This window comes from Curcuma longa, chromosome 16 (genome assembly GCF_044706935.1).
Source record: "Curcuma longa cultivar G26 ecotype Majalengka, Jawa Barat chromosome 16, ITB_CL_G26_1.1, whole genome shotgun sequence".
Taxonomy (NCBI): Eukaryota; Viridiplantae; Streptophyta; class Magnoliopsida; order Zingiberales; family Zingiberaceae; genus Curcuma; species Curcuma longa.
This window is the reverse complement of record NC_133876.1, coordinates 9,433,968-9,459,772: the sequence shown is the minus strand read 5'-3', so window position 1 is coordinate 9,459,772 and position 25,805 is coordinate 9,433,968. Positions and strand designations below refer to the sequence as shown.

The 25,805-nt window shown below is 40.1% G+C and overlaps 4 protein-coding genes across 5 annotated transcripts; all 4 read left to right on the top strand.

The window, feature by feature from the left end:
- The first annotated feature begins 8,611 nt into the window (after nucleotides 1-8,611).
- Nucleotides 8,612-10,256, top strand: LOC141847032 (premnaspirodiene oxygenase-like). Its single transcript, XM_074735025.1, has 2 exons — nucleotides 8,612-9,515; nucleotides 9,588-10,256. Exons 1-2 carry the CDS (start codon nucleotides 8,619-8,621, stop codon nucleotides 10,254-10,256), a joined length of 1,566 nt encoding a protein of 521 aa, XP_074591126.1. The 5' UTR covers nucleotides 8,612-8,618.
- A 478-nt stretch (nucleotides 10,257-10,734) lies between these two features.
- LOC141847509 (3-phosphoinositide-dependent protein kinase 2-like) lies at nucleotides 10,735-16,806 on the top strand. The gene is made up of 11 exons (XM_074735568.1): nucleotides 10,735-11,290; nucleotides 12,410-12,590; nucleotides 12,707-12,759; nucleotides 12,838-12,939; nucleotides 13,003-13,108; nucleotides 13,191-13,269; nucleotides 14,558-14,723; nucleotides 15,449-15,583; nucleotides 15,664-15,821; nucleotides 16,103-16,325; nucleotides 16,396-16,806. The coding sequence occupies exons 1-11, from the start codon at nucleotides 11,114-11,116 to the stop codon at nucleotides 16,528-16,530; spliced, it is 1,515 nt and encodes a 504-aa protein (XP_074591669.1). The 5' UTR covers nucleotides 10,735-11,113; the 3' UTR covers nucleotides 16,531-16,806.
- Nucleotides 16,807-17,337: 531 nt separating this feature from the next.
- Nucleotides 17,338-20,314, top strand: LOC141847493 (BTB/POZ domain-containing protein At1g21780-like). Of its 2 annotated transcripts, none has more exons than XM_074735552.1 (4): nucleotides 17,338-17,552; nucleotides 17,662-17,807; nucleotides 19,230-19,345; nucleotides 19,447-20,314. In XM_074735552.1, the coding sequence occupies exons 1-4, from the start codon at nucleotides 17,419-17,421 to the stop codon at nucleotides 20,047-20,049; spliced, it is 999 nt and encodes a 332-aa protein (XP_074591653.1). In that variant the 5' UTR covers nucleotides 17,338-17,418; the 3' UTR covers nucleotides 20,050-20,314. The 2 variants fall into 2 exon arrangements, with proteins under 2 accessions (XP_074591653.1, XP_074591654.1); XM_074735553.1 differs by having other exon boundaries at nucleotides 17,342-17,535.
- Nucleotides 20,315-20,899: 585 nt separating this feature from the next.
- On the top strand, nucleotides 20,900-25,704 carry LOC141847373 (ribonucleoside-diphosphate reductase large subunit-like). Its single transcript, XM_074735411.1, has 17 exons — nucleotides 20,900-21,300; nucleotides 21,388-21,449; nucleotides 21,539-21,626; nucleotides 21,972-22,235; nucleotides 22,316-22,556; nucleotides 22,638-22,714; nucleotides 23,105-23,275; nucleotides 23,357-23,449; nucleotides 23,518-23,667; nucleotides 23,758-23,844; nucleotides 23,922-24,086; nucleotides 24,168-24,287; nucleotides 24,519-24,721; nucleotides 24,800-24,949; nucleotides 25,029-25,176; nucleotides 25,269-25,352; nucleotides 25,441-25,704. The coding sequence occupies exons 1-17, from the start codon at nucleotides 21,073-21,075 to the stop codon at nucleotides 25,519-25,521; spliced, it is 2,412 nt and encodes an 803-aa protein (XP_074591512.1). The 5' UTR covers nucleotides 20,900-21,072; the 3' UTR covers nucleotides 25,522-25,704.
- Nucleotides 25,705-25,805: the final 101 nt, after the last annotated feature.

Genomic DNA, 25,805 nt, shown 5'->3' with positions numbered 1-25,805 from the left:
TTTGGGCACATGGAGGAGAGGGCGCGGCTGCAGTGGGCGAGGGCGAGAGGGTAGATGATCACGCGACGGAGCTCACGCGTTGGCGGTGTGCTTCGATGACCTCCCTGGCGGCGGAAGCGATGGTGGAGGCGAAACCTAACCTCGGGCCTGAACGCAGCGACGGCGGACGAGCGACGGCGGGCACGATGGCGAGAGGAGCGATGGGTGGAGGAGGGAGCTGCTCGGGACGGGCGAGCAGGGCTATGGCGGGCCGAACGCAGCGACGCCGGCTGCTCGCAGAGGGACGGGCGAGCAGGGTGATGGCGGGCCGAACGCAGCGACGCCGGACGCGATGGCGGGCCGAACGCAGCGACGCCGGGCACGATGGCGAGGAGCGACGGGCGAGGAGGGGGCTTCGGCAGCTTGAATCGGCGATTTGGCCGCGATTTTGGGAGAGGCGCGCTTTTGGGGGAAGCGAAGGCGCGAATAGAATTCGAGTGCTTTAGGGTTTTCCGCTTGCCACGCTCCCAGCCACGTCGGCAGGCTCCGCGCGATGCCAGCTCGGAATCGCGGATATGTCGCGCAGAGGAGTCGCGCGGCATATCAACTCCGTATATATATATATATATATATATAGGAGGTGGCCGGACGGCGGTGAACAGTGGCGGAGAAGCGGCGAAGGTCCGAGGAGAAACACTGTGCAATCGTGATTTTTGGACGGCTGCTATTGATCGCGATCGGGCGTGGACGGCGTGGATCGATCGCGCACGGGATCGCGTTTTTTTTCGTCGTGCAGTATATCAAATCTATATATATATATATAAAATCTACTGACAATAATAATTAGAGGCATCTACTGACATGAATATTTAAGGTCAAATATTAAAATTTAATCAGTTTCTAATTTTATTAGGTTGGTTTTACTCAAAAAATCACTTTTAGCCTAAATAGAAAGATTGTAAACAGAAAAAATAGATGAAATAATCTAACGAGTATACTTCCTTATTTGACTCTAATTTATTTGCCTCTTCGTATTTATAAAAGAGCCTTTTTTTTCTTCGTTCTAAATCACTAAAAATCTCAAAATATTTTTTTCTCTTTGAATTTTTTTATTTCATTCTCTTTTTTGATTTTGAAGAGCTGAACATATTTTAAACTTTGAAATTTAAAATAATTTTATTTTAGATGAAGATTGTTGTATATTGAGATTGAAGGATTTAATCGCATGGCTATTTAATTGAATCGAGTGTGGTTGTGACCGTCGTGATCAACTGTAGTTTCTCGATTTACCTCCTTACAAATGGTCGTGGGACCCATCGTGTGGGGCTGCTAAGGCATGGCGGATTCCACCTTTTGCAGAAGAGTGTGATTGTGATGGCACATCGGGTCGGATCGGGTCAGGTCAGCTCTTGCCGGAGATAGGGATGGCAATTAGACCCGGACCCGATGGGGAATCCGTTCCCCGAACCCATTTTGACCGGGGAATCCCCGAATCCGAGAAAGCGGGGATGGGGATGGGAATCCCCGAATCTCGGAAAACGGGGATGGGTCGGGGATGGTATTCCAAATATTCCCCGTCCCTATCCCCGAACCCGACCCATCTTATAGTTAACTCTTTTTATTTTTTTTCTTTTGTAGGATAAGTGGTGTCAAAATTTTGAAAAATTGAAGAATAGAAGAACTTCAAACTTATTGTATCGATTATGCATTAGTTGGATGTTGTTTTAGAGATAATGTTTTGTTTTAGAGTTTAATATTTGGTTTTATAATATTATTTTGTAAGGATTTTATAATATATATATATATATATTTATTTATTTATTTAAATTAATATTTAAAAAAATAAGACGGGGATGGGTATGAGTATGGGTATGGGGATATCCATGAAAATATCCGCGGGGAAAACCAACTCCGAAACTCGCGGGGATCTCCGAAACCCGCTGGATACCCGAAACCCGACAGGGATGGGGATGGTATTTAAATTATAATACCCGACGGGGATGGGGACGGGGATGGTATATGGGTTTGGGTTTCGGGGACGGGGATGGAGAAGACTTCCCCGCGAACCCCCGAACCCGTTGCCATCCCTAGCCGGAGAGCTCAATTACCTCACATTAATTTATTTTATTATATATGCTATATTTGTTGTGGTTTTTGAATGCATTAATGATATACGGCAGCCTTGAACTAGGCATTGATATGCCGCACCCATTAAATATTTTTGCTATTGTTTCAGAAAAATAATATATTTTTTCGTTGAAAAAAGTATAAAAATGTTTAAATGTTTTCTAAAAAGAGTATCTGAATTTATTTAAGTGTCCTTAGGATTTTAAATGCGATATTATAAAAATATATATATTTGTTGATCAACACGAGAGTTTAAAGAATAAAGAGCTTTGTCAGTTGTCACGGCAACATAAATTACTTTCTCATTAAAAAGTTATTTAAAGAAAGTAGTTACATTCTTATTAAAAAGTTATTTAATTGCGTTACAAGTTTAATAATTTATAAATTATAAATATTTATTTATCTTATTTAAAGCAATTAATTTTCTTTACCGGTATTATAGAATTTATCTAAGAGAAAAGATAAATGATATTATTTTTATAATTAAAGAGTTAATTGATATGTATTGCTCGATTTTTTTTTGAAAGGGCCTATAGGATATATAAAATGGAAGCTAAAGGAGGATCCTTTGGACCAAATCAAACAACACTTCCCAAATCTAATCCCTGCGCAACTCAAGCTTTGATTTGGAGAACGAGGGAATAAATGGTGTAAGAGAGGGTGTGATCCCATCCGTTGATCAGAAGTATAAAATTATGAAATTATTTTTTGATAAATGTTCTTAGCTCAGTCACGTCGACGCTCAAATGAGATCTCTAGCTAGTAGAGAGGAGGAGAATAACAGTAACTAAAAGAGAAGTGATTGAAGAATGATTTGATGTGCATATCTTTGCTCGCTCATGTGAACCGACTTTTATACCTCCCTTCTATGTGAGAAGGGATGATTACGTTCTCCACGTCATGATTGATGGGGTGCCGCCTATAAGCATAGGGAGGTCCCATTGTCATGTTCTAAGGGTCACATCATCCTACATCTCGTTGGCCCTCCCACCTCATATTCGTGAAGGAGGATGTTCCATCATCATGTTCAATAGATCATGTCATCCCATGTCTTTTGGACATGTCATCTCATGCTTTGAGGGTCATGTCACCCCCACGCCCAACTAAGGCAACCAATATAAAGGGGATTGGTATGGCCAAGGTGGCTAAGCTGATGAGGTTGGTAGGGTACATCGTCGATAGAGCCGAGTAGAGCTAACTAAGCTAATGAAGTCGGTAGCTAGGGCCTAACATAGTTGGTTAAGCTGATAAGGTCGGCAAAACTGAGTAGAGCTGACTGAGCTAATGAGTTGATAGGGCTGAGCAGAGTTGTTCATTGAGCTGATGTGGTCAGCAAGGCCGAACATGCATGCCCACCTGAGCTGATGTGGTCCATAAAATCGAATGGAGCTGATGAAGTTGGTAAGGCCGCTCTGAGTTTAATCTGAGCTTGGTCTAGGTTTGATCATCACCTTGGTTTGACTTTTGATCATCCTTGAGATGCCACATGGTTGGCGCCTATCCCCCATCAATATTAATTTATATTTTTTTTAATTGTAGGTATGAGTTGATGTTGGGAAAAAACTCCAATGAACTAGTATTTTAGGGTACTTTAATTTAATATTTTTTAACGGCCCATTAAGTAAAGGAAAGCAATGTGATTATGTTCGTTTACATAACATATACAAAAAGATCATTAAACATTCTCCATTTACTATTTCTTCTAGACATAGAAGATATTTAATAAATTTAGAGACTATTGATGAATATATTCACTGTTGGGAATCTTTAGTTGTTCAAATGTTCTTTTCGCTAGAAGATATGTCTTTATTATTTAATATTGCAGACAAAGTTGTTTCTATTCCTATAACTTTAATTAATGCATCAGGAGACTTTTTTTTCTTTTTTGTTTTTCTAAAAAAAAAAGAACATACTAGATTAACAACTGAGGAGTTGCTTAAAATACTTTTCTAGGGAGTTAAAATAGATGAAGATATTTTAATATTTTATATTTATTTATTTATGTGATATTTTCTTCAATATATATAAAGTTTATATAGATCTTATTGTAAATGATGTTACAATCTAGATAGATTTAATTTGGTTGAAGTCATCCATCAATTTATTGGTCCACAATTAGATATCGTTTATGATTTTTTTTCATCAATTAAAACATATGAACAACCATCTCACTTCCTTATCTAAAATGATTTATTGATCTTTTAATTGTAAGTTTCTTTTTATTGATTTATTTGATTTTTTATATGGATATTAATATGTATGGATTACTTTGTATATGAAGCTGGCATGATTTCTAGAGCATGTCTCAATTCAGAGACTAAACAATACTAAAGGAGCATGAATAAATAAATAGAGGATTACTCTTTTACATATTAGTAAGGTGAGGATTTTATTGGATCAGTCTCACTCGAAGAGATTGTTGGGTTGCAAGAGTGCAAACATAGTCCCAGGGGCGGATCCAGGCGAGGGCTGGAGGGGGCTGAAGCCCTCGCCAGGATCGCCAGTGCGACTGCCCGCTGGGCCCGCAGTGGAAGAAGATGCGGCGCGTGATCGCGTCCGAGGTGCTGAGCAGCGCGAGGCTGCGCTGGCTGGCGGCAGCGCGGGCCGAGGAGGCCGACCACCAGGTCGAGGCAGAAGGAGAGAAGAGGAGAGGAGAGAAGAGAAGAGGAATCAATGCCTCGATCGAAATCTCGATTCTGGAAGCATGTACGCCTCACCTTGTTGAATCCCTCCTCCTCCGATCGATCCAAGGCGATCTCCTTGACTGCCCCGACGACGACGGCCAGCGACGACGAAGAGTACCGCGCCTTCAACCTAGTCGAGGACGATGCCGACTCCCTCACCACCTGCTCATCCACGCCCTCGATGGCCGACTGCGAGAGTGCGTCCTCGACTCCGCCGCGGAAGTCGGCGCCCCCTTCCAGGTCTTCCTCGATCAAGGACTTCTCCCTGTTGGGGTGCGGCTTGGCGGGTCTCATTAAGGTCGACAAGGATGGGCTACGCCGGAAGGTCATGATTCCTGACCGCCTGGCGGAGGCGATAGCGGAGGCGATAGCGGAGGCTGTCAGGTCGAGGGACATTGGGGCTGGAGGGGCCCAATGCAAAAATATATTCGTAATATCCATTTAGCATAAATGACCATGCATATAATATTTTTTATCTTGTCTATCATCCATATATTTATTTTTATAATTCTCATATCTTCTATTTCTATTTATGTGCTCATAACATTTAATTATATAAAATATAACAGGTTTAATTATATTTTATAAAAATAATTATAAAGTTCTTTTTTTTAACAAAGAAATAATTACTTTCCTTCTTTCTTTTTTTTTAGGAGTTAATTTATGTCGCCGTGGACAATCCCTCAAACACAACGGAGTGACTGTTGGCACACTTGCTGGAACAACCTGACGTCATGTGAAAAGTCGTTGAGGAGTTGGATCGGGTGGTGGGCAAGAAGCGGTTAGTAGTCGAATCCGACTTTGGCAAAGTCGGATCGGGTGATGTGTATTTGGACAGGGACATTATGTATACCTCTTATACCCCCAATTTACTGGGGAGATTCTGTCCGTTTTGATATTAGGAGAGGATAAGAGATAGTTGGCTAAGTGATCTGCATTTTGAGTGATATGTATTTTTGGATTTTCGGATCAGGATCTTTCCTCCCGCACATTTACTTTTAAAAAAAAAATTATTGATTCCTCTATACTGTACATTGTAAAAAAAATTTTATTAGCCCTCGCCAAAAATTATTTCTGGATCCGCCCCTGCATAGTCCCACATCTAAAGTATATGGAAAAGATCATGAGGTTAAAAGGATGGAAAATATCTCCATTGGTATGAGGCCTTTTGGGAGAGCCCAAGAACAAAGCCATGAGGACTTAGGCCTAAAGTGGACAATATCATACTATTGTGGAGATATTTTGATTCTATCGGTACTAACAAGTGGTATCAGAGCGAGACCGCTCTTCACCGGACTAACCGTCGGATGAGCCATGATCCAGATCTAACCATGTGGTTTGAACCTTAAAATAAAAGGAAGTGGGTGCTCCCGTGTCTGAATCAAGAGGACCAGACACCAGGTGAGAAGTCTTAGTAGGTCGGGTGGACCGAGGGGCAAAAAGTCCTAGTTGCCACTAGATGGGAAAGTCCTAGTAGGTTGGGTAGAGCAAAAAGTCCTAGCTGCGGTTAGGTGAGAAGTTCTAGTAGGTCGGATGGACCGAGGGGCAAAAAGTCCTGGTGGGTCGAGGATTCAGACATCAAAAACGACGTTGAGGGGGGCCTTGGTCCTTTGTTTGAGAGGGGATTGTTGGGTTACAAGAGTGCAAACATAGTCCCACATCTAAAGTACATAGAAAAGATCATGGGGTTAAAAGGATGGAAAGTATCTCCATTTGTATGAGACCTTTTGGGGAGAGCCCAAGAACAAAGCCATAAGGGCTTAGGCCCAAAGTGGGCAATATCATACCATTATGCGGTACTAACAGAGATAAATATTAAGTCTATCACATAACTTTTTGTTACTTTCAATTTCTAAATAATTATTTCTATTTTGATAGGTTATTATTGATTTAGTTCCTACCTCTATTGAAATTACACTGTTAGAGACATCATCATTACATGCTATAAAAGCAAAACTCCTTGATAGTGAATGTCTTAGCTATATTATTGTTCATTAAAACCAAATCAAGGAGCTAACTATGGAGAATATATAGCTAATGAAAGGGTGAAAGAATTATTTAAAATCGTAGGAAATCAAAACATTCAGGTTGAATCAAGCGATCCTATAATGGATCCTCATCCTGAACCAATTGCTACTTAAAAAAAAGACTAGGATAGGATGTGGCAAAAGTCTTTATAATTATAGGAATACTTTTATCATCTCAATTTTTGAAGGAAATTTTGAAGAAGAGGTCGAAAAAGGAGATAACAATGATTGCTATACAGAAGAATTAGTTTAAATATTTTAATTTTAATTACTAATTATAGGTGTTTATTTAATATAATATAGGTTAAGAAACAATTTAAGACTTTCAAGTCTAAAAAAGAAAAATAATATAAAGATGTAACATAGTTATTAAATACATTGAAAAAATTAAAGTACAGTAATTATATTTTCGTAAAAAAATTATTTAATTGTGTTACAAATTTAATAATTTATAAATTATAAGATATCTTCCAATAGATTTGGCTTTGGGGATCTTTGAGGAGGAAAGACAATATTTTCAATGTCAAAAAGTCGCGAGACAAATGTCAAATCAGCCATAAATTTATATTTTGGCGGTCAAATATAAATTTGGAATAACCGTTCATGTTTTGCCGCCTCATGTTGGCGGGAAAGAAGTCAAATAGGTTGACTTGACCAATTCGGTCAAATTGAAGGATTTAATCGCACTTAAAATTGGCCATTAACTGAATCGAGTGTGTCGGCACGTCGGCTCGGCTCTTCTAGAAGAGCTCAACCTCTCATTATTTATTTTATTTTATTATATATGCTACATAGAATATATTTATTGTGGTTTGGAATGTATTAATGATCTACTGCAGCGTTGAAATTAGGCATTAATTTGAAGGCGATGGTTTCGGGTCCATCTATCAAAATTCCATCCTGGGACGGAGCCAATTAATAGTAGAAAACCTCCCATCCAACCTAATTCACTTCAGCAAATTAAATGATGAAAACTGTCATCCTAACAGTGTCATACAATTGGTCCCACAAATACAATTGGTCCCACAACTATTTATGAAGAGGATCAAGAAGCTGTCGACCATTGTCCACTTCAGTAATTCTGCTCCATTATAACCAACTCAGGTATGTCCCGGGAGCACCATCCAACCTAATTCAATACAAGAGACAAGTAACAAATTAAGCGATTCAATTGGTGTGCCTATCAAATATATATATATTGAAAATTTGAAATTTGATTGTGGATTAGATGGGTTAATTAAGTTTACGAGTCTATTAAAATTTTCACTTTTATTTAAATTTTGAAAGAAAAAAATTCTTAATCCACGATCAATCTAAGTCCACTATAGGTCGACCCCATGCTAGTGATAAGCTGAGGCAAACTTATTCATTTTAAAATAGATTGATAAAATATTAATTCAATTGATTCAAATTATTTAACAGGATGGATCAATGACTTATCCAAATTTATAGTTTTAAAGGCTAAGAATGTTCATTAATTCCATTTTAAAAGAAAATTAAATATTAAAAAATCTATTAAAAATCATTCCGATTTGCCAGATTAATTTGTCTTATTTTCATTCTGATTTTTATTATTGATATTGATATGCATCCTTTAAATATTTTTGCTATTGTTTCAGAAAAATCATATATTTTTCTTTGAAAAAATTATAAAAATGTTTAAATATTTTCTAGAAAGAGTATTTGTTAATCACAAGAGTTTAAAGCCTTTAATTACACTTAATTAAAGGAGGTTTTTTCCCTTTATATAGGAGAGACAGACCAACATCATATTTACACTGCCCTCAACACGAACAGAGCAATGGCGGAGGTCCAACTCACTCCTATCCTCTTCCTCTTCCTCTTCCTCTTCCTCTTCGCCGTCTTCCTTATCGGAACAGAGAGGAAGCTTTTCTCCAACTCCGGCGGCGCTCGCCTCCCGCCTGGCCCGTCAAAGCTACCCGTCATTGGCAACCTCCACCAACTTCGCGGAGGCCTCCCCCACCGTGTCCTGTGCGACCTCGCCGGCGTCCACGGCCCACTCATGCTCCTCCGCCTTGGCCAGGTCGACTTCGCCGTCGTATCCTCTCGAGATGCCGCCCTTCAGGTCACCAAGAGCCACGACCTCAACTTCGCACACCGCCCCCAGCTCTTGGTCCCTTCCATCATCTGCTACGGCTGCTCCGACATCGTCTTCTCCCCCTACGGCGACTACTGGCGCCAGATGCGCAGGATCTGCGCCACCGAACTCTTCAGCGCCAAGCGCGTCAGGTCATTCTCCGCCATCCGTGCGGAAGAGGTCGCCGAGCTCCTCCGCGATGCCGCGGCGGCAGCGGCAGCCGACCAGCCGATGAACGTAAACCACAAGCTCACGGCACTCTCGAACAGCATCGTCTGCCGCGCCTCCTTCGGCTTCAAATGCCATAATCAGCACGCGTTCATCGAGACCATGAAGGAGGTGATGATGCTCGCGTCCGGGTTTTGCGTTGCGGATCTGTTCCCGTCGTTGAAGTTCGTGGCCTCGATTTCCGGCCTCGCCTCCAAGCTGAAGAAGCTTCACCGAAAAGTGGATGAGCTTCTCGACGCGGCCATCAAAGAGCACCAATCGAGCAAGAGCGAAGGCGACGAAGAGGATCTCCTCGACGTTCTACTTCGTCTAAAAGACGACGGAAGCCTAGAAACCCCGATCACATTCGACAATATCAAAGCTGTGATTTTGGTAACCGAACTCCACAAAAATTGACTTTTTGCGCAATAAATTATGGGGAATTTCTGACCCAATTGTGTTTAGGACGTCTTCACCGGAGGGACCGAGACCTCGTCGACGGTTGTAGAATGGACGATGTCGGAGCTGATCAGGAACCCTACCGTGATGGCGAAGGCACAGGCGGAAGTGCGAGAAACGATGATGCGAAGGACGAGCAGGGATTTCGACGAGGAAGTCATCGGCGAGCTCCATTATCTGAAGCTAGTGATCAAGGAAAGCCTGAGGCTACGCCCGCCGGTACCTCTGTTGCTGCCGAGGGTGGCGAAGGAGGCGTGCCAGGTGCTGGACTACGAGGTGCCGGCGGGCACGAGGGTACTGATCAACGCGTGGGCGCTAGGGAGGGACCCGCTCTACTGGGGCGGCGACGCCGAGCGGTTCCGGCCCGAGAGGTTCGAGGGAGGTGAGGTGGACTACAAAGGGAGCCACCTGGAGTTCGTTCCGTTCGGCGCCGGGAGGAGGATTTGCCCCGGGATGGCATTCGGGATGGCGACGGTAGAACTCGTATTGGCGCAGCTGCTGTTCCACTTCGACTGGAAGGTTCCAGGAGGAGGAGAAGTGAATACGGAGGCGGAGGAACTGGACATGGAAAAGGCATTCGGGGCGAGCGTGGTGAGGAAGGAGGAGCTCCGCCTGGTTCCGGTGCTTCGATATCCCCCGCCGCCCGCCGCCCGCCGCCCGCCGCCCGCCGCTTAGTCGATTGAAGATGATCAGATTGCTATTATATATATATAAATAAAATAAAGTATTATTCTCCCTAAATAAAAACGCAATATAATCATAAAATATTATAGAAATGCTCCTGTAACTGTAATAACGTATGATTGGACGTGGGTAATTAACAAACTTCTTTTTCATTTCTTTTTTCTTTTAAAAAGCAAAAGCCATAAATAACCCAAGAACATTAAATATATTCTTGGATTGTTTATTTATGTTCTTGGAAGTGGGTATATATTTAATGTTCTTGGATTATTTATGGCTTTTGCTTTTTAAAAGAAAAAAAAAGAAATGAAAAAGAAGTCTGTTATTTACCCATTTCCAATCATACGTTTACACGCCGTTGTGTCGGTTAGATTAAGTGGGCCCCACAAAGAAGAGGGAAAAATAAAAGGAATAATAATTAATTTTAACCGAGAATATTTCACGCTCCCGTCGCCCCTAGCTCCCTCTCGATTCTCTCGACGCCGCCCCACAATTCCTTCCCCGATCGATCCATTCCTTCGCCACATCCCTGTTTGTAGCCCAACAACTATCGAGAATCTGCAATCTTTGGCCAAACCGCGAGCAAACGCTGTGATTTTTAACCTGTAATCGCCTCCTCGGGAACGTCTAAAGATTCGGTTTAAGGCTGCGGCTGTAGCAGGCAAAGCCCTCGCTTTTCCTCCCTTTGATCAGCGGAGGAGTTGACAAAGGTGGGCTAAAGAGATAATTCGCGGGTTCTCGTTGACCGCCCTCCGTCCTCGGAGGTCGTGAGGGGCCATCGTCGCTCGCCTCGAGAAGTGAGGATGGGTAGATAGCTGGTGGCGTCCGTCTGCGGTGGCGTTGAGGAAGAGATGGAGAGGGATTTCGAGACGAAGTTCCGGTTGCAGCAGCAGCCGGCGGTCGGAGAGGCTGCAGGGAGCAAGGCGGTGCAGAGGACCAATAGCATTGCCTTTAGGGCGCCACAGGAGCAATTCACCGTCAATGACTTCGAGCTGGGAAAACTCCTGGGCACCGGATCCTACTCAAAGGTTAGATCTTTCCTCTCCCAATTTGATCTCTTTCATTATCCATTTGTTCTTTCTTTTCCCCCGCCAGTTTGCTGTTGTTAGATCTGTCGCCATTTACCACTTTGTTATTTATGGTTTTATTACCTCGTTTTTTGCTCTAAAAGGGATACAAAACCAGCGGGGTTTTCAGTATAATCGTTTAGAAACAACGTGAACAATGCAATTAAAGAAGATATTGCCATTGTCATATGGTATGCTTGTGATATTGTGTCATTGTGAAAGGCCCTATAATCTTGAAGATGTAAAGGGAATTGAGATGGAAAATTAGATGTGAATTCCTGAAAAACGAGTTCGGCCCTCCTTGCCAAACAAAAAGAGGGGCAATTGGCAAACAAGTAGTGAGTCATAATAACGCATACTAATAGTGAGCTCTTAAATAGTTCTAGATTTCTTAACCACAAGTGTGACACTGTGACAGGCAGAAATTTGGATCTCACCAGATTAAAACATATTGCAGTCTCATTCAACAAACATTTGGGAAAGATGTTACCTATATAAAACAAAAAGAAGGTAAAGTTGAGACTCCAAAATCTCCTTCTCAATAAATTTTCATCTTGGTATTATTTCAATCTTCACACTTAGTTCTTGTTCATCAAGCAAAATTTGGTATCAATATTTGCATACTGGCTAGACTTATATTTATGTTCGCTGCCTCAGTTTATTGCCTATTTATGCTGCATGATATGTAATGGTCAGAACTAAAACTTTGATTCTGTGTCAAAACATTATAGTTTGATAAGTCAAGGAGAATACAGATTGTTCACTTAAAAAAACACTCAGAGTTTTGTCCATTTTTTGGTTAATGTCTCCCTCGAAAGGCCATTTTTTCTCTATTTCTTTGTGCTTGACATATAGGCTGATGGAAAATTAAAGTCACTGGTCCTAGGCACGTAAAATGGTTATTATTCATAAAAATAACAATGAACTAAAGCCCAAGATACTAGTCAATTTAATTTTTCATATAATTTTTTATAGTTTTACATCAAATGCAGTGTCTTTCTGTTGCATGCCTTTTCTTCGTTGTTAATTGGATAATAATGATAAAGATAATCATACTAATGGACTTTTCTACCATCTCAGGTTGTCAAAGCTAAAAAAAATGACACAGGAAATGTCTATGCTTTGAAAATTATGGACAAGAAGTTCATTGCAAAAGAAAACAAAGTATGTTATGTAAAGATGGAACGTATATTACTTGATCAGTTGGAACATCCTGGCATAATCAAGCTCTGTTTCACGTTCCAAGATACTTACTCTCTTTGTAAGTCTATCTTTCAGCCACAGATTTTATTGTCATCTGTTTGTCTGTACCCGGTGTTGAATTTATCCAAGTTAGTTGATAAGATCTTGACATTGCATATTGATGTTACTTGGAAGACATGGCACTTGAGTGTTGTGAAGGCGGAGAGCTATTTGATCAAATAACCCGGGTAACTGTAGAATGATTTAACATTTCTTTTAATTATTATTTTTATTTCATTTCTAAATATTTTGTTGGGTGGCTACAGAAAGGTCGTCTAACCGAGGATGAGGCTCGCTTTTATGCTGCTGAAGTTGTTGATGCTCTGGAATATATTCATAGCATGGGAATAATTCATCGGGACATCAAGGTAAGTAATGAATATGTGAATCTAACTCTGTAGAATTGCTTATCGTGTATTCTTTTGTTGCAGCCAGAGAATTTACTGCTGACTACTGATGGACACATTAAAATTGCTGATTTTGGTAGTGTGAAGCCCACCAGGCATGCTCAGATAACGATTCTTCCAAATTCAGCAAGTATATATTGGAGAAGTCCTTTTTTCTTTTCCAGAATATCAAAGGGAAACACTAAAAGATAATCTTTACATTTGCATGCTAGATGAAAAGGCTTGCACTTTTGTTGGAACAGCTGCTTACATCCCTCCAGAAGTTCTTAATTCTGCTCCAGCAGCTTTCACGTAAGGAAACTAATTGCTTACGAGGAAAATCTGAATTTTCTCACTAAAATCTTCAACTTTTCGTAGTTACCTTCTTTTATCTCTGCAATATAACTCAGACCAGCCAATTACTGATTTTTAACTATGCTTCTGCTTGGAATATTCTGAGTGGTCGGCATTCATAACCAATAGATATCTGGAAATATGGAACTTTTTTCTCTCTAAAAAAAATTATTGTGTAAATTGACTAGTATATATATTTCAATTTTCCTATCTATGCGAAACAATCACTTTGCCACTTTACTTTTCCTGTTTCTGTTAATTGCCTTTAAGAATTTGGTCGTTTCTATCATCCTACTCCTAGGTAAGCACTAAATGGTTAGTATAGAGGTTGGCATTTAGAAACTCGTGAATATCAGAACTAGTGTTTAATTTTGAAAAGTTGAGATGAAGACAAGAGCATGCCTCAATGAGTGGTATAACGCATATGTTTGAGAGGCAACTAAGTCTTTGCTGAAAATAAATGTGTCATTCACCTATTGAACTAGCATGAAATTGTCTTCAACCATATACCCCACTGAGTCAACAATAGGATTGGCTCGTTCCAAATTTTAGCATTCTGCAAAGTTGGTCAGCAATCATAAGAAACATATCTTATCCAATGCTGTGCTGGTTCTAATGTGAGAATCCATTATCTTGTCTATATATTATTTGAGATCCATTATACGTTGGATCCATATTTGTTAATGTAAATGCTGATTCTGAGTATGTGCTTTGACAGCACATGCTTGCGCTATAAGAAACACAGTTGAAGTTCTTGAAAACCACCTCATTGTCTGGGTACAGTTATACCCACTGGAGGTTCTGATGTGTCATATTTTAGATATTAAACATGCTATTCCATGAAACCTTTGAATAAGCTTCAAGACCTCAATGACAGAATACTGAGTTAAACAAGAAACTTTCTCATCTACTACACTGTTACCATGGCTTAATTTTACTGTAAACATATGATTTACTATATCTATCCATGTAAGAGCACGCCTTTTCTTGGAGGCATGTTAGTTGAAATTCTGTAAGAGATGCAGTGATACAGATTGAACAAAATACTTGCTCAATGGAAAAGATAGATACAAAACTTTTACTGCAAATCTTTTTGCTCAATGGAAATGCGGGATCCGGGGAAAGGATCCAGATTACCTTGCCTTTGGCATGTTTCCAGGATTTGAACTTTAGGTCACTGCAAACCTTACCGTTGCGCCAAGGCTCCCCTTCTTTTGCAATATTCTCTGATATGTTAATTATTCAGGAATGACCTTTGGGCCCTTGGATGCACCATATATCAAATGCTTTCTGGTTCATCTCCGTTTAAAGATGCTAGTGAATGGCTTATATTCCAGAGAATTATAGCGAGAGATGTCAAATTTCCTGGGTACTTTTCAGATGAAGCAAGAGACCTTATAGATAAATTATTGGTAAGCAACACTCAGTCTCAAGCCAACCATTATATTTCTCCCTATTCCTTCCACAATATTCTCAGTGCATTCAAGTATTAGCTTCTTGTGCCATCTAAACTTTAAGAACCAACTGACATCAAATGTCTTTAAGATAAAGACTTTGCCTTCAATTATATGATCAACATTGATGTAACATCTTCCACATGGTTCCAATTTGCTAAATTTGTTTCCTTCTTTGAAATCATAAGCTGTTGAAAAAGAATCCTACATGCTTGTTCTCTTATTGTCTGTTGTCTTTTCTTTTACCTTTCTCCATTGATCCTGTATACACTTATACCGTTTCTGGTCAGATATATGCATCTCTGAAAATTAGCTGTTTGATTTGTGCATAAACCTCATTTTTTCTAGAACAAGAGTGCCTGTGGATAAATAATTATTTTTTGTTGCATTTCAATAACTCCAATCGGTATGAGTGAGCTATTTAGTGACTCCAATCTTTTGTAATATTGAACTAAACCAATGAAAAAGTAAATTCATGATAAATCTGCCTCTTAGTTATAGTAAAGTTAGTTATCCCATTAGTAAGACTATAATTAACTACCTTTAATTCAACTTTTGGCTTAAAGAGGTTGTGCATAATCGGGCATCGTTCTTCTCTTTAATTTCAACTGCAAAGATTTCTGGTGTTTACTCCAGTTTGAGATATCCGAATAGATTGTAGCTGGCTCTACTTCTGATGGCAGGATACAGAACCCAGTAAAAGACTAGGTGGTGGACCTGATGGCTATGATCCCCTCAAGAATCATCCTTTTTTCAAAGGAATCGATTGGCAGAATTTGCGGAAGTTGCCAGCACCAAGGCTTGCTCTAGAGAAGAAAGTAACAACTTATTCTTTTGCTACACTACTAACGTTTGATTAATGATCACAAATTCAAATAGCTACCTTTTTTCCATACAGATCAGTGTGGATTTTGACATTCAAGATACTCCATGGAACACTGCACATATTGGAGATGCTACGAACATACCCGATACAAATGTTGGTTTCGCCTCTTCTTCTGAAGCACAGTCTCATATTTCTCGTCTGGCTTCAATTGATTCCTTCGACTCTAGATGGTACAACAACAATTTCTCTCTATACCATCTTATACTACTCATTATTTATTTATTACCACCAACAATGTCTACTTGTAATAGGCATGTCACAAATATCAATCGTATAGAATTTTATTTTCGCATTCCACATGACATGTTCAATCCGGTTCTCATGAATTTTTCGAAAACCTCTGGTCAATCCAATTTATGCTTTGTTGTTTCTGTTCTTATTCTTTTGTACAGTGTAAAGTTTCAGAAGTTGTTGATCATTTCATAATATTTCTAAAAATTGTGATCGTCAGGCAAGAGTTTCTGAAGCCCGACGAGGCTATTGTCATGACCTCGAAGCTGAAGAAAATCCGAAGATTGACTAACAAGAAAGTGCAGCTCATCCTTACTGACAATCCCAGGTTGCTTTCTGTGGATCCATCCAGAATGACTGCGAAAACTAGCATAGTTTGGTCCAACGACCCCAATGAACTCAACGTCCAAGTAGCGAGCTCCTCGAGTTTCAAGATCTGCACCGTATGCTTCTCCACTCAGGCTTTGTTAATATTGTCCATATAATCCTGATTGTAATGTGATATCATTTCAGCCGAAAAAGGTGAGTTCTTTTGAGGACCCGAAACAGCGGGCATGGCAATGGAAGAAGGCAATTGAAGGACTTCAACAGCAATGCAATGAAGTTGCAGACTTCTCAAAAGATATTTCTAGTCACCCATACAGATAGATTTATTTGAAAGGACAAACAAACACCACTCTGATTCGACTGACTATCGTATACCAATTGTAGGAAAAGAAAAAGAAATTATTTGCTTCCTCCCCTTTTGGCTCCAGTTGACAAATGCTTCTGTTTGTAGGATCGTATTGAATCAGGATAACCGAGCATCCGCTCATGTACAACGATAGAGACATCGAGTCTTCTTCGTGTGCTAATGAGTACTTACTATTCTTTTATGAGATCATTGTTTTTTAACTTTTCTGTAATCCTGTTCTGTTGATGAACTATGGCCTTGAACAATTTGTTTTTCTTCAAGTCATTCCTTTGAAAAAGCAGATTGCTATGACATAGTTCATCTACTGTTATTGTAGTAGTTTATGGCTTCGAAGTTGTGTTTATTTAGAGTGGTGCTAGTTCTCGAAGATTTTGAGCTCTACAAGGACTAGCCGAGGGGCTCTTGATAGTTAGCTAACTTTGCCTCTACTACTGAAGGAATGATCCAACTTAGAACAAACTTGTTTTCTTCAATATCAATTTACAGGAGGAATGCATATTTAACCATTCAAATAATTAAATTGATCATTTACCATCACAAAATCTAATATCTTTAATGATAATTTAGAATGAAAAAAAAAAGTATTTCTTGACGTTTGGACAGCTGGAAATAAAAAATTTAAGGGGTACTTTAACATTAGTCAAATCTTGGGGGTGTTGTTGGGCAGATTGTAAACATTGGAGGTGTTTTTGAAAATTACCCTAAATGATTAGCATAAATTATTTAAATCGCAAAATAATATTTGGCCACTCGCTTCCGGTTCGTCGCTGCTTCTCGACGCAGGATCCTGTACCTCACCCACTCCATCGTCGGAATCGAAGAAGAAGCAGAAGAGAGCAGAGATGAGCTGCGGTTGTGCGGTCGCGAATGAATCGAAGGTGGAGACTATATCCAGGCTTGCGCAATGGAGGATCGAGACCTTGGGACCCTGTTCCTTCCGCCGCTCCGACGCTTTCAAGGTCGGGATCTGGAACTGGTTCGTGCACCCCCTTCGGTCAAAGATTCTGGATTTCTTCGTTCTTTTCTTCCGTTCCTCGGTCGAAATTTGAAATTTTGAATCGGGTTGTGTTTGGAACAACCTTCAGGTACTTGTCCGTCGAGAAAAATCGTTATATGTACATCCGGATTTTCCCCGAGCCTGCTCGAATCTCTAAGGAGCAGCCTCCCTTCGCTAAGTTCGTGATCCGTGTCACCATCTCTGGTCCCGTGCGCCGCCGCTTTGTCTCCCCTGGTATTCCTCCTCTCTGAAAACGCCTCTTTTTGTGAAAATCGTTTGCAATTTTATTGAATCAAGGATTTGATGAATGACTGGACGATGTCGTTATTTCAAGCGACACCAATCGAATTTTTATTCCTTTCCTTGTTCCAACTTGTCTTATTTCTTAGCACTCTTAGTTTTATCTCTTCTCGTCGTTGTTCAATTTTCTTGTCAAGGAATGGTTTTTATGATAATCAGCTTGAATTATTACTCTAGACGTTGCATGTTCAGGTTGCAAATTGGGAAAATGAGACTTGATAAATGTGTTTGTCAAAGGAAAAGGAAACAAGCATATCGATTAGTTTAAACTGAAATCTAGTGGGAAAACTTTCCCCCCTTTTTTTTCTGTGGCCAAAATGTTTCTTTTTTCGCTCATTAACTGAAGAAGGACTCCAGACTCGAACCCAGATAGATAGGCGAAGCATCTGAATTTTAGAGTTCGGGCAGATATCGACTGAGTGTGAGTTAATCACTTTGCTTGAACTTGTAACCACGAGTTTAGACTTTGTAATAGGATCTGTCATGGACTACTTGAAGACCTTCCAGGGTTATATCTGCTTCTCTATCCAAATCTATCCTTAGCAGGCTCCTATGATTCTTTCTTATTGGATTGTCCCACTGGAGATATAAGCTCTGAGTTAGACTTCAATGGACGGTTTAAGACATCTCAAATAATGGAAAAAAGGCAAGTGCAATATGATAATCATTCTTGCCATTGCTATCTTGGGCTAGTTGCTCAAAGAAACGAATTAACTGGATTAGTTAGTTCAGTGGTTGAATGAAAATCAGGACGAATTACAGGTTTTCCAATTTTTTGGCCAATGAAGAATATCTTCTGTTCTTTCTGGCTAAGGTGGATGAGAACTCCACTTTCAACTTCTTGCTTGTGATGCTGAAAATCTTCTGTGATAAAATATATGCCAACCATTATGCCATGGGTGACCTTGGATCCCTTTCCATTCTCTAGCAAAGCTGATTTTTACTTTCCCAGGTATTTACTTAAAGTATCTGAGTTCAGTGACAATTACCATCAGGCTGATGTATGTTGGATCACTGAAATGAATGTGCTGTTTGATCATCGGAGCAGAGAAGCTTAAACTTGAGACATTTCAGCATCCATCCTTCAGAAACGTCAATTGAATGACAAATAGTGATAATCTGTGCTCCTGAAGGGAATAAATATAAGCAGTTTATCAATGTTTTCTTTGTTTCATAATAATAACTCTTTCCAACAATCCAATGGCCTATAAAACTAAATCTTGACTTTCTTTACTAGAGATGAACATTTTTGAGCTATAAATTGCATCTTAGCTTTGGTGGATTCATGTGCTTTTTGTGTGTTCATGCCAAGAACCTTTTCTTCTCATTATCAATGGCTCACTAACTTATTTACAGTCTATGAGAAGCTGATCCGGACCAATGAAGACTTTGTTTGGCCTATAGATTCGACTTTCCATGGGCGTTTTACAATTGATGTAGAATTTCTGGACTTAAAGATATCTGCCTTGGACGTGAGAACCTGTTTTTCTCGATAGATATTCCATTAGATGCTAAGGACATCAACATGAAACTGCACCAGAATTTAACTGAAACAATCCATTTTTATTCACAGGGCGCTGAAGGTTCTTCAATATGGCCGAATGAGGGCCTGCTGCTGTCCCTCTCGAGCAAAAGCACCTTACGATGCGTCTCTCGTATGCTCCAGGAGGGCATTCATGCCGATGTTACAATCAAAACCTTGGATGGTGCCCTCAAGGCCCACAAGTCCGTCCTCGCTTCAAGCTCACCCGTTTTCGAGAGCATGTTTCTGCATGATCTCAAGGAGAAGGAGTCATCCACGATAAAGATCGAGGACATGTCGATGGATTCATGCTCAGCTCTTCTCGCCTACATCTACGGGACCATCAAGCAGGAAGATTTCTGGAAGCACCGCCTGTCGTTGCTGGCCGCGGCGAACAAGTATGACATCGCGGACCTCAAGAACTGCTGCGAGGAGAGCCTCCTGGAAGACATCAGCTCCAGCAACATCCTCGAGAGGCTTCACGAGTCGTGGCTCTACCAGCTGAACAAACTGAAGAAGGCCTGCTTGTCTTACCTGTTTGATTTCGGGAAGATATACGACGTGAGGGACGAGATGAGCAACTTCTTCCACCATGCTGATCGAGAACTGCTGTTGGAACTCTTTCAACAAGTCCTTACAGTTTGGAAGCCTTGATGATCCTCGATCGCAACCATCCTTGACAAACTAAGATCTATGAGTTGCCTGCTCTTTTACTTGGATTTGGTCTCCTAAGATCTTCTATATGCCTAAGGTTTTGGTGCTTGTATACAACACTTCAGGTTCAACTTGTTCTCCATTATTGTTTTCGGTAGCTCCACGAGATTAAATTAGTTATTGTGGTGCAGATTTGTTGAAGTGAACAAGGATTTGAATTTCGACGAAATTGAAATAATATCTTCTCCAAAGTAGTCAATTGTAATTTTTCAATTTATCTCCTCAATGAATTGTGATGTGGAATCGGGTGGCGGATTTTAATGATGTTCAGTGTCAAAATTCTAAAATTTGTGTAGTTATTTATATTTATTTAATAATATAAAATATATTAAAATGAACAAATTTGGTTCACTAATTCAATTACTAATTTTCATAAATGAAGCACACAAGCAATTTATTAATTTTATTTATTTAAATACACAATAAAGGGAAAATACTAGTGTACAGATTTCTATAACTTATAATTTCTTATCTACAACTTTTTATAATTTAAAGTTATCTTTTATTATGTAGAATTGGAAAAATGATATACATTTGATTTATTAATTCAATAATAATTAAATAAATAAATTTATATACAGTCGTTGTTTTGCTTAGTCGCAAACCTACTGATGAATTGGGAATACCTTAGACCACCGAACTGTGTGGATCGGGTTTATTTAAGAGGATCCGACCCGATAGCATGCCCAGCCCGGCAGCCGACGTCGGAAGAAAGGCGCCAAAACAGTTGTATAATAAATGGATCGATTGCTGCGGACGCCGATTCTTGAGCCCTGAAAGGACTGGGAGAGAGATCGGTTGCTTCCTTTCCAAGGAAGACGATTCAAATTCGAAATCGAGCAATTGCAAGCTCGGTTCGCTTCTCTCTCCGCCCAATCGATCGCTCGCTCTCGTTCTTTTTTTCCACCCAAAGCCCACTCCCGAGCGATCCCCTCCACCTGCTCGACGAATTTCCCGACCGAGATGTACGTCGTGAAGCGGGACGGCGGCCGAGAGGAGGTTCACTTCGACAAGGTCACGGTGCGGCTCCAGAGGCTGAGCTACGGCCTCAGCCAGGAGCACTGCGACCCAGTGCTGGTCGCGCAGAAGGTGTGCGCCGGCATCTACATGGGCGTCTCCACTAGCCAGCTCGACGAACTGGCTGCGGAGACGGCGGCCGCCATGACTGCTAGCCACCCTGACTACGCGCTGGTATGTTTAAAGCTTTCTGCCCCTCGATCTGTCATTCAATCGTTGCCTTGGTGTGAAAGATTGAATCTTTTGATTTTCTTTTGTAAGCTTGCTGCCAGGATTGCGGCGTCAAATCTCCACAAAAATACGCTGGAATCTTTCTCAGAGACGTAACAATCCTCTCCGTTTTAACGGAACTCTTTCTTTCATTTGGTTATTGCAATTTTGGTTTGTGGAATCTTGATGGTTGTTAATTCAGGATCAAGGTGATGTATAATCACATCAACGAGAGGTCTGGGCAGGAGGCTCCTTTGATTGCTGATGACATTTATCAGATCGTCATCAAAGTGAGCTGCCTTTTAAGGACCTTATTCTTGCTATGATTTCTTGTGATGGAAAATTTGCTGTCACTATAGGTTGTTTCCTTGATACATTGTTTATGTTTATTTTTTAGTACCATAACTTTTAGTAAAGCATAGGGAGTCTCTGATATTTTTTTTTTCAGATCAAAGCAAATGTTTACCCTAGAGCATCATTTAGTTCTTTTTAGAGCATATGAGATTCCCAAAGATCTTTTCTTTCTGATATGAACAAATGTTTACTTGGAGGATCATTTGGTTAAAATATTACAAATTTAGTTCACTCACAAACCTTGCTCGCTTCACAATTTCTTCTTGTCACATCACTTTCAGAATGCTGAGCGACTGGATAATGCGATTATCTATGACCGGGACTTTGACTATGATTATTTTGGATTTAAAACTCTTGAGAGATCATATCTCCTAAGAGTTTCTGGTAAGGTAGTGGAGAGGCCTCAGCACATGCTCATGAGAGTTTCTGTTGGAATTCACAAGGATGATATTGACTCTGCTATCAGGACCTACCACTTGATGTCCCAACGGTGGTTTACCCATGCTTCTCCTACCTTGTTCAATGCCGGCACTCCAAAGCCTCAAGTATTGGATTTTAATCACGATCTATGTTCTAGGTATTTTTTGGTTGTACGTTAGTTTATGCTGGTGAATGATTTTGACAGCTTAGTAGCTGCTTCTTGGTTTGCATGAAAGAAGACAGCATTGAGGGAATCTATGAAACTTTGAAAGAGTGTGCTGTCATAAGCAAGTCAGCTGGAGGAATTGGCATTTCCATTCATAATATTCGTGCTACAGGCACTTATATCCGCGGAACAAATGGGACATCTAATGGCCTCATTCCAATGTTGAGAGTGTTCAATGCTACTGCCCGTTATGTTGATCAAGGGGGAGGCAAAAGAAAAGGTAATGTGACTATGATTTATTCTCAGCACTTATATATGATTTATGACTGTAGATAAGTGCACATATATTACTGAACTTTAGGTGCATTTGCTGTGTATTTGGAACCTTGGCATGCGGATGTATATGAATTCCTTGATTTGAGGAAGAATCATGGAAAGGTATGTCTTTTTATGTGTTTATTTGTATGTTGAATGTTCCATTGTTCCGAGTTGTTTTTTAGTTCTTCAAAACACTTATTGCTTATATGACCACAAACTATGTTGCAATCACCCAGAAGCTTTATGTGAATATTGCAACTGGGAACATCCATCTAATTAATTTGATTGCCGTTGATGAAGAGTCCACATTCTCCAGCTCTATCTTGAATGAATTCTGTGCAATAAATTTGGTCTCGCCAATCATCAATTTTTTATTAACTATTTCTTTTTGTGAAGGAAAGACCAATGCTCATCGTACACTTAGTTAATCACTAGATTAAAATTGTTTTTTATCTGTCACATCTCATATATTACTTATCAATTAGCATTTATTCTTTTACTAATTTTCAGGAAGAACACAGAGCCAGGGATCTGTTTTATGCCCTATGGATTCCTGACCTTTTTATGGACAGGGTAAAGAGTAATAGCCAGTGGTCTTTGTTTTGCCCCAGTGAAGCTCCTGGATTAGCTGAATGTTGGGGCAATGAGTTTGAAAATCTCTACACAAAGTATGAGAGAGAGGTAGAATTATTTTAGAAAATTCAAGTTTTGAATGTTGATATCACTTATGTTTATTGCTGGTTGCACTTAATGCAATTTTAGGGCAAGGCCCGGAAAGTTGTTGCAGCACAAAACCTTTGGTTTGAAATCTTGAAATCACAGATAGAAACTGGAACACCATTTATGGTTTTTAAGGTACTAATTGGTATTATTCATGATAATAAAATGAATGCAGTTCATTTGGCATTTGTGTGCATCCTTAGGATACCTGCAACCGAAAGAGCAATCAACAGAATCTGGGAACAATCAAGTCCTCAAACTTATGTACTGAAATCATTGAGTTCACAAGCCCAACTGAAACTGCTGTGTGCAATTTGGCATCTATCGCCTTGCCACGGTTTGTGAAGGAGAAAGTATGTTATTTTGATGTTTTGCTCGTGGTATATATCCTGCATTAAGTTTGATGTTCTTGTCGTGTACTCATTTTTGCTATATTCTTCCAGGATGTCTCATCTGAGTCTCATCCATCCAAACTGGTTGGTAGCATCGGATCAAAGAACAGATACTTCGATTTTGACAAGCTTGCTGAGGTCAGTTGTCAGTTTTTAAACAAATTGTACTGAACTTGAACTTAATTCTATAACAATCATGTACATTTGTCTTACAGGTTACTGCAATTGTAACAGCAAATCTCAACAAAGTTATCGATGTTAATTACTACCCAGTGGAAACTGCAAGGAGATCAAATCTACGGCATAGACCAATTGGTATTGGGGTTCAGGGTTTGGCCGACACTTTCATATTACTTGGCATGCCTTTTGAGTCACCTGAGGTAATTGCTAAGATCAATTCAGTTTTATGGGTTATGGATTTCCAGTGTGCATTTGTCAACTCTAGTTCATTGCTTCTCCAGGCTCAGCAGCTGAATAAGGATATATTTGAGACTATATACTATCACGCTTTGAAGGCTTCTTCAGAAATTTCAGTCAAGGAAGGCCCCTATGAGACTTATCGAGGGAGTCCAGTAAGCAAGGTTCATGCCTTTCCTTCTACTGAACATCATAACTTGTCTTACACATTTCGTTAAGAACACAAAAAATTGGCTAATCCAAGTGTACATGTCCTTGTAGTTCCCTTCTTTTACTCAGGTTTGTTGTATATATATGTTCATCATTATCTGCTATAGCGCGCTTGGCGACTTATGTGTCTGCTCATATCTTGTTTGAGATAATGTAGTAGTACTGACATTTACAATTATCCGCAGGGAATTCTTCAACCCAACATGTGGAATGTAGTTCCATCTGATCGATGGGATTGGACAGCTTTAAAGGAAATGATTTTGAAGCATGGAATCAGAAACTCCCTTCTTGTTGCTCCTATGCCTACTGCCTCAACCAGTCAGATTCTTGGCAACAATGAATGTTTTGAACCCTACACATCTAATATTTACAATCGCAGAGTTCTGAGGTATTCTTGAACTCACCTGGATGATTCGAATCCGTAGCTTGTGATTAATTCCCTTGAATCTTTCACTTGTTTTTGCAGTGGAGAATTTGTTGTGGTCAACAAGCATCTACTACATGACTTGACCGAAAAGGGTCTTTGGTCGCTGGATTTAAAGAATAAGATCATCAATCAAGATGGTTCAGTTCTTAACATTCAAGAGATTCCAGATGACTTGAAAGCAATTTACAAGTATGGTTCATCCATTTGCATAGCTGATGTCTAGGATTTCCTTATTTGATTACTTATACTACTGCCTTCCTGGTGCTAGAACTGTCTGGGAAATCAAGCAAAGGACATTGGTTGACATGGCCATCGACCGCGGGTGTTATATTGATCAGAGCCAGAGTCTTAACATTCATATGGATCAACCTAACTTCGGGAAACTAACTTCACTGCATTTCTATGCTTGGTCTAAGGTCTGCAACTAATAAGGAAGATTCAACTACTGTATCTTTTCACTGCCAAATGCATGCTGAAGCCTTCTTGTTTTTGAATTGTGGCTCGAAAGGGACTAAAGACTGGGATGTACTATCTTCGTTCACGAGCAGCTGCGGACGCGATCAAGTTCACCGTAGACACTTCTGCACTTGGGGTAAAAGGGCACTTGATTTAGTTCAAAGTTTCGACTTTTGTATCGTTGTTGCTCACAATCTTCTGTGGCTTGCGCTTTCCTACTGTAGAAAACTGAGCAAGTGGAGAAAGGCGATGAAATTACCTGTGCTTTAGAAAACCGCGAAGAATGCATGGCTTGTGGAAGTTGAACCATCTCCATCTCCATCTCATGCTGTACGTAGCAAGAGATTCATGGTTTCTTCGGTATAGTTTGGATATATATGGAGAGTATGGGTGCGGTGCCTTTTTGTTTACAGGAGATATACCTTATTTGCAATCTGCACCGTCCATTTGCTACTGAATGTGGATATCCTCAATCTTGATCGTTTGATAGTAAGGAATTTTTAGAGTTAGTTCTATATTTATCAAAGTTTCGATTATAGTTAATACACGCTACTTGAGGTGAATGAAGTTCCAATTCCATCAAAATGTA

What these genes read in the sequence shown, in the direction of transcription:
- LOC141847032 (XM_074735025.1), top strand. Translation starts at nt 8,619, where the DNA reads ATGGCGGAGGTCCAACTCACTCCTATCCTCTTCCTCTTCCTCTTCCTC. An exon ending in ATATCAAAGCTGTGATTTTG is followed by an intron (nt 9,516 to 9,587) that starts GTAACCGAACTC and finishes AATTGTGTTTAG; the next exon opens with GACGTCTTCACCGGAGGGAC.
- LOC141847509 (XM_074735568.1), top strand. Translation starts at nt 11,114, where the DNA reads ATGGAGAGGGATTTCGAGACGAAGTTCCGGTTGCAGCAGCAGCCGGCG. An exon ending in ACCTTATAGATAAATTATTG is followed by an intron (nt 14,724 to 15,448) that starts GTAAGCAACACT and finishes TTCTGATGGCAG; the next exon opens with GATACAGAACCCAGTAAAAG. An exon ending in CGAGTTTCAAGATCTGCACC is followed by an intron (nt 16,326 to 16,395) that starts GTATGCTTCTCC and finishes ATATCATTTCAG; the next exon opens with CCGAAAAAGGTGAGTTCTTT.
- LOC141847493 (XM_074735552.1), top strand. Translation starts at nt 17,419, where the DNA reads ATGAGCTGCGGTTGTGCGGTCGCGAATGAATCGAAGGTGGAGACTATA. An exon ending in CCGCCGCTTTGTCTCCCCTG is followed by an intron (nt 17,808 to 19,229) that starts GTATTCCTCCTC and finishes ACTTATTTACAG; the next exon opens with TCTATGAGAAGCTGATCCGG. An exon ending in TAAAGATATCTGCCTTGGAC is followed by an intron (nt 19,346 to 19,446) that starts GTGAGAACCTGT and finishes TTTTATTCACAG; the next exon opens with GGCGCTGAAGGTTCTTCAAT.
- LOC141847373 (XM_074735411.1), top strand. Translation starts at nt 21,073, where the DNA reads ATGTACGTCGTGAAGCGGGACGGCGGCCGAGAGGAGGTTCACTTCGAC. An exon ending in TGAGGAAGAATCATGGAAAG is followed by an intron (nt 22,715 to 23,104) that starts GTATGTCTTTTT and finishes ACTAATTTTCAG; the next exon opens with GAAGAACACAGAGCCAGGGA. An exon ending in TAGACACTTCTGCACTTGGG is followed by an intron (nt 25,353 to 25,440) that starts GTAAAAGGGCAC and finishes TTCCTACTGTAG; the next exon opens with AAAACTGAGCAAGTGGAGAA.